At 39.9% G+C, this 13,129-nt stretch overlaps 1 protein-coding gene across 1 annotated transcript; it reads right to left on the minus strand.

Moving 5' to 3' along the window:
* Nucleotides 1–9,025: 9,025 nt before the first annotated feature.
* Nucleotides 9,026–10,474, minus strand: LOC135476864 (uncharacterized). Its single transcript, XM_064757008.1, has one exon. The coding sequence runs from the start codon at nt 10,472–10,474 to the stop codon at nt 9,026–9,028; it is 1,449 nt and encodes a 482-aa protein (XP_064613078.1).
* Nucleotides 10,475–13,129: the final 2,655 nt, after the last annotated feature.

Below are 13,129 nucleotides of genomic sequence, written 5' to 3' on the forward strand. Positions count from 1 at the left end.
ATGATAATCTGCACATTAAGAAATAAAACCAAGGCGTTTCATGTATCCTCTAATTTAACTGTAGAGGTTTTACTGTAGTTGATGTAAACTACTGGGGACCTCGGTGGCTCAGTCGGTTAGTGCGCTAGCGCAGCGTAATGACCCATGAGTCTCTCACCAATGCGGTTGCTGTGAGTTCAAGTCCAGCTCATGCTGGCTTCCTCTCCGGCCGGCCGTGGGAAGGTCTGTCAGCAACCTGCGGATGGTCGTGGGTTTCCCCCCGGGCTGTGCCCGGTTTCCACCCTCCATAATGCTGGCCGCCGTCATATAAGTAAAATATTCTTGAGTATGGCGTAAAACACCAATCAAATAAACAAAATAAATAAATAAATATAGACTACTGTTAATAGATGAAGGACCATGGGAAAAATAAAGAAAAAGGAAAAAAAGACTTGTGTTATAAGCCCATATTGTGCCCTATCTGTAGCTTGTTTGTCAACCTGTTTGTCTGTCAAAAATGAGTTTTCGAGGCTTTTTTTCAAAACGGTTCATCAACATATTGAAATAAAACTTAGTACATGGCTTCATGATAACAAGTTACCATTCGGTATTATGTGCAAGTTTTGGGCCATTTCCTCCATTTTCAACAAAATAATGGCAACCTCCAAGAATTTTCCATACATTTTTTCAAGAGGGTTTATCATCCTAAATTGTCGCCACGATATAGCAAATGCTTTCAGAATGTTAGTTTTTACAAACAGCATCTAAGTCAATGAGATTCTTGTATCGATATCTATGATGAATGGATTAATTGCATGTAGCACACCGATGCTAATTAGGCCTTGGTAGTCTAGTTAAATGATATGTGCATATACGATATACATGCAAAAAATGTCCGATTAGCTGCGACGCATGCGCGTTTAAAACATGCACCCCCACGATCAAGAACGAGATCACCATCTCCAAGAACAACAACAATAACTGCTTCCCCGTAAAGCTGTTTAAACAGCTTTTTCATATTTTGACTTGTGTCAAAAATGGCTTGGTGGAATTTATCTCCGTTGTCCAGATCGCAAGTGAGTGAATTTTTTTTTGTCCTGGGCATGTAGGAAAGCCACACGTTCTGTAAGACGGGTCTAAAGTTGGGGGTCACATGACCACCCTTTCGTGCCTAAAATTAAATGGCCGCCCAAGTACGAAGCATTGTGGAAAAGATCACTATTTGCCACTTCGCTAGCGACCAGTAAGGCCTAGTTGTACAAAATAACATCACGAAAGCTCTGCAGAAATACTCAGACTATCTGGAAAGCTGAAAATTATATCAATCAAACTGATACAAGATCGCTGACAGTGATTCAAAATTAGGCATTTTCTTATGCAATAACGTTGGGAGGACCGTTTTCTTCATCCGTTTGTTACTAAGATCACGTGGTCTCTAGCTTCCGATCCGTCTTACAGAATTTGTTTACTACCAGGTAATCATGCACTTTCAGGCACTTTATTACTCGCTAAAAATGTCATTTTTTTTTCAGTAAATAAAATGACAAATATCTGTATTTATCAATGCATTAGTCCTTTAAGATGGAAATATTAATGAAGTGACATATCAAAGTGTTTCACATATACGAAAAGTTATGGATTTACCTTTTTCAGTGTAAACGGATGTAATTGAATGAGTTTGTTCAATCTGCTTTTAAATACGTGCAATTTTATGTGTACATGTGTATTATGTAAGTATGTATAACGTGTATATAAATAGATCAGTGTGTATATAGTTGCCGAATAGATGTACAGATAAAATTGAAGAGGATGATGTACAAATATAAATCGGATTAATGTTGTGAAAGATCTGTTCGATCATCTTACATTTTGTTCTCGTAGTTTTGTTTAGAGGGGGCGGATGGTGATTAAGTGATTAAATATAATGGGGAGGCGGTATATTTTTTAATCTCGTGAGGTGGCGCTAGTGTGAAGCACGAGACATTGTTCATTTGAGATCACACGCCTTTCTACGTGATCCTACGGTACCGAGACAAATCTCGTGTACAGATGGGCGCAGATGAGATATTTGTTGATAAAGGAGTATCAGATATTTAATTAGTATTTTCAGATTCCTTGAGTCTAAATGTGTATTTTACAAAAATCAAGCATTTACCTATATCTGACTTTATCAAAAGCATTCAAAATGAAAATGAACTATTTACTTACGTATTAGCAAATGAATATTAAGTTATTCAACACGGCGGCGCCCATCGACCTGCGACAAGGAGGCACATTACATACGTCGTCATATGACTAAGCACTCACTGTAAATAGCTTATTACTCAACACTTCAGCACGCTCGCCATCACGTGCACCTGTTTACACGAGGCGAAAGTAGTCGTCTCAGATCAGGTGACGTTATGCACAAAGCTCGCTCTCGACGTAGCTGTTGAAGAAAGTATATTAGAGATGTAACGGAGGCAGTAGGAACATTTCTATTTTAGAATGAGCCATGGTGAAGTCAAGAATGGATTGTAGCGTAACGTCTACACCGTTTCAATGTATCAGTTTTTATTGTAACATCGAACTGTCTTTAATGTGACGCAATCTTGATGAGCTGAAAAAGTGTCCACTACAGCTTAGGCCTATATACTGTCGCCCTAACACAATGTGAACGGGGGAAACTAAAATCGTTACTCTTTGTACATTTACATGAACAATTAGATTAAAACACTGGCTGAGGTAAATTTACAAGAGGCCGTATTTCACCGCTAACGTGTGACCATTTGCCAGCTATCAAATCGTCGTCGCAGCTCTGTTTTTTTACTCTTATGCTGTTCGTTTTCAATGTGGACCTGTCAAACGTCCAGCAGTAGGACCTTGACGTCATTTTATTGACGTTAAATGTTCCTTGTGGTGCTGTTTGCACAGTCTGTAACATTTGTCCAATATCACTTGTTTTCCACCAATATGGCGTGCATATACAGTCTGTGGACATAAGTGTTCGTCACTTCCATAACGTTGCGACATTGCGCTGCACGAAGTGGATGTGTTTATGTTAAGCACTATTTGCAGACATAGAAATGTGTCAAACCTTTTATATGAAATAGACTAAGTTGTCATAAATACATGAATGACGTCATATCGCCGTCTGCTCTTACTTTTTGTTTGGAAACACTGGTCGACAAGATGGGTCGGAATGGCTAACAGCTGAGTATGGGGGAGAAAGAAATGATTGTAAAAGCATCATTTGCATACTCCATCAGAGTTGGCACGTATGTTTGGGATTCCTAGGACGACAATTTCCAGCATTTTAAGTAAATTTCGAACAGAAAAATAACGTTGAAACAAGCTCCGAAGCGGGAGGAAAATGTTTATTTTTGTTGCCAAGAAAAAGATGGCATAGGCGTAAAGCGCAAATTTCAACTCCTCCCGCCGCAACCATCACCATTAAAACGAAGCCATCAGTAAGAAAATGTTTATTTCTGTTGCCAAGAAAACGATGACATCCAAAATTGTTAATTCTATGCCCGCCGCGAAAACATCTGTGGTATGAAGCTGAAATGTTAATTTAAACCGACAAGAAAACGATTCACCGAGAAATAGGCGATAATACCAGTAGCTAACTAGTCGATGTGAATGCCGCAATGCTACTAAAATGTGGCTTCCTCATGCCTTGAAATCAACCTTATTTTAGGAAAGTGTTGTCACTAGCCTTGATAAAATACAACCATGCACAGTTGTCAACAGAAAAGCTGTTAATTGCTGGCAAAATTACAGCATTTGCTACAGCACTATATGACTCGTCAGAATATATTTTCCAGAACTCTCGAAAGACATTATTTTTAACAGGAAGTCTGTTGTCTTGGGCGATGTTAGAGTGTGTTCTGTTTTGTTTCAGCAGATCAACACATATTCTATTAATTCAACATAAAGATTCTATTAGACCAACAGGATATTATGTTTTTTTAAATATAATTTTTATGGCGAAATGGCTAAACTTATACGTTAATACCAGTTTGTTCGCAACAAGCCATTGGCGAGATTTACGTGCGTGTTAGACAGACTCGTGTTCACGTGCATGGAAGTCCTCAACTGTAGCGGCCGTCATCGTAATGGCAGTGATGAACTATAGACTGAACGACTTTGACCCAAATGAGTTTTCTTCGTGCATGTATACTAGGGAAAATATAGCGACTCCTGACGCAAGGCTGCCTCCATTGTTTTCAGACTTTTGTACAGAAGGCTCTTTCAGTGCCAGCGGCGTGGGAAGGAAATTAAAAACGGGTTGGAATCCAGGGGCTGCTTAAGCCCCGAGTCTCGGCCTTAGATTTCCACAGACGAATGTTTGGAGCACACATTCAAAGTTGGAGCAACGAGACACACAGAGACGTAAAAGCGTGCATTACTGAAAATAATCTTAACGATTAAAAGTGAGGGGCCAGGTCAGATGTCCGTTCAAATGTCTATCCGAGCAAATTGGGTGTAGAAGAGTACCCAGTCGAAAATTAAGAAAAACTTTGAAAGCTATAGAAGTCAGTTCGCCGAGCTCACGAGTCGCAGTTTCAAGTATAACATTGGGGCTCACCCGTTTATGTAACAGCCACAGATGAACGCCAGTAGCGAAATTTTTTCACCGTGAAAAGGCTTCGTATAAAAGGGCCTTATTTGGACGACAGAAAATAAAGAATTTCAAGTATGATCTTTAATACTTTCTGACTTCACGTTCTCTTTGAAAACCAAGGAAAATCATCTAGTTCTAAGTTGAATAGTAGTCAAAATTGTGTATTTAGCCAGACGCAATTATAGATAAATACGAACCAATCTTGTTTGCACTTAAACTGTTTTGATTGAAAAATAATAATTTTTATCTAGTCGTGTTGTTCATTTCACTACAGTAAATGCGAAAAATCTGAAATTTTAGAATTAGGGGCTACAGTATATACTTTGCATTTCTTGCCGAATTGACATATATATATATATACGAGCAGACAGCACAGTTTTTTGTTGTTGTTGTTATTTTTTAGTCAGATCTACAGAGGGTCATGTAACATTTAAGATGTCCAACAGTCTTTTTAGCAAACGCCAGTCTCAAATCATAAACAGACAGCGCTACTAACAAGTTTTGGTTATTTATAATAAAGACACGTTGCGCTGCATGTAGCTGGCTAGATCCACTTTGCGGCTATAACTAACTGTTAATCCCCCAAGGAAGAGGCAGAACAGATGTGACGCTTTGATACCATGTCAGAGAGTAATTCAATATTACACCATAAAAACACTCCCAACAGTGCATTATCACTGATATGGCCTCAAGGCCCTGTCAGTCTTCCTTAAAATTTACAGCCTTGCTCTTACTGAGCCTGTGAATATTATTTGCTTAACAATACAAAATCGCCCGGAGACTTACTCTAAGGAAAGAAAAGCTAATGATCGTAATGGTTTGTAACCAATGGTAACGTGGTCTTTACTACATGCACTGCGTCCGTTTGAAGACGCCATGAGCCTTTCGTCCGGGGATATATTGACAAGCTGACGGCGATTTAGTCTAAGGAGGTAATCAGCTGGAGCTTGGTGCAGGTGCACGGAGGTGTTTAGCCCTCAGAACTTGCCGTCTTCAGCCCTCAGATTTTGCCAGAACTTGCGGAAACCGTAGCATTGTCGCACATGGCTCTTACCTAAACACTCGTATAGAGGCCTGGATAGGTGGCCGGCTATTTATTCCACGCGCAAAATGTCACTGACCTTTACTGTTCGAAGCAGTGAATTCATATACACTCGTTCCCTATAAGTCACCCGAAATGTAAACATGTCAAAGCCAGCATCTGTAAACCATCTTGTAACAATATAATCAAGCCGTTTAAACTTTTGAATCGAACAAGAAGAGCCAAGTTCCGGCAAGGTGTCCGCTGGCTGTTTTCTTTCATTTTGAGTTTTCGTTAGGAAGTTATTTTGTTTCTTACTTTAAAGCCGTTGGATTCGCTGTCAACAGTTTATCTTTGAAATAACCATCAACTGCCTTGTCTGTGTATCGACTAGATTAAATTTTGACGGCTTTTAAACTCGCAAACTTGTGGCTTGAATACATACCAGACATTAGGATGTACTCAACGTGTTAAAATATTTGAAATGTCCCTGCTGGGCGAGATACGACCACGAGACGGGCTATATGTACCAAGAATAACAGCACGGGTCGATATACTAAAGAAATCGGGGTAAATTTTCGACCATTGTCAAGATACCGAATAAACTTTCTGGGAATGGTGAAATATGACATTCTCAGTATTGCAAATTGATTTATTTATTTGCTTAGTGTTTAACGCCAACCCCAAGAGTTGTTTACGACGAACCCTCCCATGTCTGACGTACAAATGCGCACGCCATATTGCTACAAAGTCATCAATTCATGTTGTGTAAAATTGTTCAAATGCGGTTTTGAAAAGGGCTGATCTGACGTATTTTATGACGAGAAATCGAAAGGTTTCGGAGACCACATTGCTCTCCGACTAATATTTTTAGCTGTAGCGAAGATTAAACATGAAATGCCTTCATAATTCCTGCACCTGGCAACGAGCCATACAAGCGTTGTCGAGGGCTTATTGTCACAACAAGTCACGCACAGTAAGGCGGGAGGGGTGGGGGGGGGGGGGGGGGGGTCACATCTTCTTTGTGCACACGTTCTCTGGAAACACAAGGCAGTGACCAATGCCAAACCCGGAAAAAATTTTTTATTTAAATAATAAATTGGTGCATGACGCAATAGAAAATCCTCCCTATGAGGGGAAGAAACCGGGCAGTAACAGGACCATCCGCAGTCCATCAATGTGCATTGTTTGCGTATCTTAATTCGTTGCAAAAAAATTGTCAGTAATTTGTCAAAGGTAAGTGGTTTACGTCCAGTTTTTTTCATCCATCAGATAAGTGAAAAAATCTAGAGTATAGCTTCAAACAACAATCAAATAAATGAATACATAAATCAAGGCTATTGATTTTCCGCCTATACCACCTTTACATGATTGTACAGTATAACATAATCTTCTAATTTTTTCGCCCAAAGCTCTATTCTAACCACCACAAACACGCCCCATATATATATATATATATATATATATATATATATATATATATATATATATATATATATATATATATAAGCGTTGGTCATTGAACTGATCAATAAGAAAAAGCAAAGGCGCAATTAACGAGATTTAATTTATACTATAATAATAATTTACACTAGTATTATGTACACTGAGCAGTTTCACTTTGCACCTCACAAAACAGCAATGTTACATTAGATAAAATGTTTGAATGATTGCGATGTGTGTGTTAGGCCTGGTATTTTATAGCGTATATCGCGTATATCCATGTAAGTACGGGTAGACCAATTTCGTGATAGCGATGCATGTAAGCATTGTTGTGTATTGAAGAGAATGCTTACACGAACAGCGATGTATGTAAGACCTGTTGTATATTTAATAGAATGCATTGATGAACAGCGATGTTTGTAAGCCCTGTTGTATATTGAACAGAATGCTTATAGATGAGCAGCAATGTTTGTAAGCCCTGTTGTATATTGAATAGAATGCTTAGATGAACAGCCATGGATGTAAACCCTTTTGCATATTGAACAGAATGCTTACATGAACAGCGATGTGTGTAAGACCTGTTGTATATTGAAAAGAATGCTTAGATGAACAGCCATGGATGTAAACCCTTTTGCATATTGAACAGAATGCTTACATGAACAGCGATGTGTGTAAGCCCTGGTGTATGCTGAATACGAATGCTTTGGGCATAGCGATGTTATGTAAGCCCTGACCTCGGGATCACGAAGCGATCTTACACTTAAGTGAAAATTTCAATCATTAAGTTGGGTATGTTCTTTTCTGTTATTTTAGCTGAAATTTGTTTTACAATAACTTAACTAGGATGAACGTCGACAAGCAATATTTTGACCTTGTTACATAAGAAAAGACAATTACAAAGAGATTTGAAATTTTGACTTAAGGCTAAGATCGCTTCGTGATCCCGGCGTCAGAGGAATTAATCCAAATGCTTGAGTGAATTTTTCTGTGTGGGAGCAAAGGTATTTTATACAGAATATTTTGAGTGTAGCCAATGTCAGTGTATGTACTTCTGTGAGTCGGACAAAATATATGGATGCATGCCCAGTGTGTATCTGTTAAGCATAATGAATCAGCAGTCTGGAGAACCTGTACTTTGCCTAACAATTCGCGCAAACAAGTACGTTTTTGGATAGAAATAAAGGTCATAAAATATTACTGTTCGTGCTAAAACTTTTCATTCAAAACATTTTCACATCAGGATACCATCCTATCTTCCAAAACGAACCTAAACAAATTTTCTATGATCGGCAAAATGAGTAACTGGGTCATGGATAAAATTTTAGGTCAAATGCAGTATATATACATTAACAACCCACAAGTATAAGTAATTTGTGTTCAATTCTGTGCATATAGAAGACTTTGAAAATGGTACTAGCTGCTGCTTCGCTTGGCGGTCAGCACTGAGAGGTTACAGCGGGGAAACATGACTGTTTGATCTGGTGTCAGTATAATGTCACTGGGTGGGGTGTCATGTCTGGTGTCTTCTGCATGATACTTTAGCAGCGGCAGTACTTTGGCGGCATGGACGGCTCGTCCAGTCACAATTAAGATACAATATATGTACATACGCCTAATGACTCCGCGTCGTCATATGACTGAAAAATTAAGTACGACAGTAAAGCCCAAGCATACATACATACATACATACATACATACATACATACGCACATACATATGTACATACATACATACATACATACATACATACGCACATACATACGCACATACATACGTACATACATACATACGTACATTCGTACGTACGTACATAGATACTTACGTACATACATACATACATACATACATACATACATACATACATACATACGTACGTACATACATACATACATGCATACATACGTACATACATACATACATACATACATACATACATACAAGCATATGGAAATATTTGTAACCATAAATTCCCATTGTCAATACTTTCTTCTTCTACACTTATGGTAAATATTTTCCGTGACTCTGGTTAAACATTTCTTGACGCGCTTACTAAACAATAAATACCACGTAGGGTAGGCTGGTCCATTCAAGTAAAACAAATACCTACAGATGGCAAGAGCAGTTAACCTTTGACCCGGATCTAAAGAGGACAAAATCCCGGGGCACGTGCAGATGAAAAGCGGGATTGAACACAGGACGAAAGCACACAACATGGCTAAGCTGTTTTTCGTAGCGCTGCTCAAACTTATCCTGTCCATCTTCAAAAACTGGTTTCTGAGAGCGGAGTTGTTTTTATGTTTCTGGATGCGTTGGAGTTCGGCGCACACGGATATGTCAGTGAAATCCGGAGAGTTTTTAGACTTCGTTGACGCAACGCTAGCATTGCTGATTGTTGCTCTCAACGGCTTCTTCACGTGACGTCCCCGAATGTTCGCGGCTACGATGGGGTTTTCTAAGGCAAGCACGTCATCAAAATCCAACGTGTGCTCCGCCTTTTGAAAATGGACGATAAAGTTTTCTGAGACGGTGTAAGGCTTCACCCAGTTGTTCTCCATCGGCTTGTACACTCTCCGCATCGGCAAGGTCAAATCTGTTGAGTCCGAAGTGAAGCTAGGCTGGTGCCACGGAGATACCCGATTTTTACCGAGCGAACCCGTGACGCCAAGCACCATGAATATTCGATAATAGCAGCCGACGATTAGAAAAAGATCGGCCAGGAACGCCACTAGGATGACGCAGGCCACGGCAACCAGCTTCAACTCGGACGTTTCTCGGTCTGTTGGCCTGTTGAGGAACTCGTAACGAAATGGTGACAGAGTTTTCATTGGAACGCAACTGATGTCAACCGAAGACAGAGTAAAAATCAGACTGAGAAACATGGAAACAAGCCAGGAGGCCGCGATGCACTTGTGAATAATTTCCCGCCGAATTTTCGTGCTAAGGGACGGAGTCTTAATTGTTCTCAATCTGTAGTAGCCAATGGCCGTGAATGTGTTCCAATACTGCAAGAAAGCGTTGGTCACAATGAACACCTGGAAGCCAGCCAAAAGCGCATGTGCGCTGTCGCTCAAGTGTCTAATGTTCACGGCGATGACCGAAAACGTCATGCAGCAGCTGAGTAGAATGTTGTTCACGCAGATGTTGATGAGGTGGTTGTTCGGTGGCGTTTTCAAGTTGGGCGAGACAACGATGACAGTGATAAGGGTGACATTGGTCAGCCACGTGAACAAGATGTTCACACACAGGTACACGTTTCCTGCAATCAATATGGCCACCGGAACCCGGGACACGTTGTCTCGGCCGTTTTCAAGGTCGACTAGATTAGCGTCTGTCATAGACGATGAGTAATTTTGCACCAGCGTCTGTTGTTTGTCCAGAGTAAAATTGCCCAGCTCATGGCTCGGAGATGTGAGTATGTCGTTCATATTGGAGATGGCTTTGTCCACTGACGGCAACTCTTCCAGTCACCGTGCATATTTCTTCTATGAAAAATTAGGATCTCGGAATTTCCTTTGTGTTCTTCGGGAAAATTGCATTAGACGTTTCTATGACAACTCCCCGTCCCTTTGCGCCTAGTTCAGAATCACCAATTCCATTTGTAATCGGATGTGAACAGACAGCGTATATTTATATAATCCTATAACCTGATAAAATCTGAAGACCCGATGCGCTGGATACTGTGATAAAAATATTAATGCATATAAGGGCTTCATGTGACCTGGCTTCAAAAAATTGTTCGCGAGGCAAATGTTCATCTTCAAATGGCCCCAAGAATATATCAGATTTCATGCAAAAAAAACGCAGAATGACAGACTTATTATGTTGTACGTCAAAAACCTAGCAACTGGTGAACGTATTTGTGTCACAGAAGGCTTAGAGCTTTACAAAAATCGCAGCATGTAGCGAATCTAACATGTACGCCAGGTGCTCTCTTCTTCCTAAATCAGCTGCCTGCTAAGGTGCGATTGGCAGCTGCTCAAATCGGATATTGACATTTTGATTGCATAAAGACGAAGTGTTCACTGAAGCCACGAACTTGTTCCCGATAACTGACGACGGCATCCATAGGTTGTTGTTTTTTTTAACTCCCTGTTTTGGGTGCTCTGAGTAGTTATTGACCTTAGGCTTGCATAAAAGAAAAGAAAAAAAGTTTCAAGTCTTCCAGGATAAATCCTACGTGTTCAGAATTCTTGAATGGCCAGCTAATTTCACACGGAAAAAACATGCAGTTCTTGCAGTTATTTTTAAAAACAAAAACGCAGCTGTTCATCAGCCTGTGCGCTTTGCTGTGTATTTCGTCAAGTATGACGTCATTTGCCCGTCACCATAATGTGGTACTCTTATAAGCATTGCAGTAGTTAGATTTGCCCGTGCACCGTAGAGTCCTTCAATGGATGTGCCTGGAACACGATGGCATCTTGCATACGGGTGAAATTCACAAGTTCCTGGATGGCCCCTGCAATAAAACAAAAAATATAATATAAATATAGCTGTCATGTGTAGTAATAGATTTATCGTATTCAAGTCTTTACGCTGTAAATTTAAGAATATTTCACACACACAACCCTTTGCCCCTGAACAGAATGACGTATTTGGTAATGGATTTGTGATATTTAGAGATTTTTGGCAAAAAATCTCGTACGTGCTCTATTTATAGTATTAAAATGATTGTAAAATTTGAAAAAGTTATGCGACGAGTTTTAAAATTTTTTGAAGAGTAATACTTACACAGAAGGTGCTGATAATTTGTGAAGAGAAATTATTTGGACTATTTTAAAACATTAACAAAATTCGAATGGATTTGAAGTGATCGATTGTTTGCCCAAAATGTTTGGTGTATCCTTTTTTAAGACTATTTTACTTTGATATGTAGGACAAGTGAGGTTTACTCAATGACTGACCGCTCGTCGTCTGTTGTACCTGACAAAAGTCTTGACGTAATTCTGCAGCCAAGCTCTCCCGTACTGGATTCGCGAAGAGGAAAGCGGTCCTGTCATATAGGTATACAAACGGATTGCAATCTACGCAACAGTATATTTGTTCATCTGTTTGATTGGTGGTTGACGACGGCGGTTTTCAAGTAGTAAACAGTAGCAATAAGATTCATAATGATACGCTCATGACGTTCTTAGGTAGGCCTACACATGACAGCTACTACATCAAGATTTTTCGCACGGTCAACCCATGGTAAAATTTTCATGGCTGCTTTCTGTGTTTTGGCAAAGTAGGCTTCAATGTCTATTGGCCATCGAACGTCTGGGTCTGAGCGACAGCAATGAACGATTAACATTGTCGTTAATGCATGGGAATTTAACATGGGCCCGAGGCCGCCTACGTACCGCCACTGGAAAGGGAGCCTGTTCAACGCTAATTCCATATACATCAAAATAATTTCACGCTAATTCCATATACATCAAAATAATTTCATAGAAGTGGGATTTGTTTTAATTCTATCGGTGTTTCCATTCCTTCATAAAACAGGATTCTCCTGATAGACCAAAAAAAAAGCATCCCCGAGGCTAGGCCCCTTTCTATTGTCTCCGCTTAATTGTTTATTAACTGTGTTAGCAACGCAGCATTTCGAGTATTTGTTGACGTGTAAGGTCTAATAGATTGCAATTAGCACCACTGTATCATTGCCTCATGTAGTTAAGCATTTCCATTAACAGTTAGAATGAAACCGCATGAGGTAAATTGACAAGAGACCTTATTTCACCTGTGACTTGTGGCAATTTGCTAAATATCACTCTGTCATGGCTGCTCTAGTTTATTCTCTGTATGCTGCAAGTGTTATATTTAATGCCGTACGTTTCCATACTGATACGTATCTGATGTGCACTGCAATTTAAAAGTTGATCAAGGGTTAACGTTTATTTATTTATTTGATTGGTCTTTTACGCCGTACTCAAGAATATTTCACTTATACGACGGCGGCCAGCATTATGGTGGGTGGAAACCGGGCACAGCCCGGGGGAAACCCACGACCATCCGCAGGTTGCTGTCAGACCTTCCCATTTACGGCCGGAGAGAAGGGTTAATAAAGCCATATCTGTCAACGCACGTGAGGTGAATTACCAGAA

Source organism: Liolophura sinensis, chromosome 10 (genome assembly GCF_032854445.1).
Source record: "Liolophura sinensis isolate JHLJ2023 chromosome 10, CUHK_Ljap_v2, whole genome shotgun sequence".
NCBI classification, from domain to species: Eukaryota; Metazoa; Mollusca; class Polyplacophora; order Chitonida; family Chitonidae; genus Liolophura; species Liolophura sinensis.

Bases quoted from the DNA above. Each gene is read 5' to 3' on its own strand.
- LOC135476864 (XM_064757008.1), bottom strand. From the start codon at position 10,474: ATGAACGACATACTCACATCTCCGAGCCATGAGCTGGGCAATTTTACT.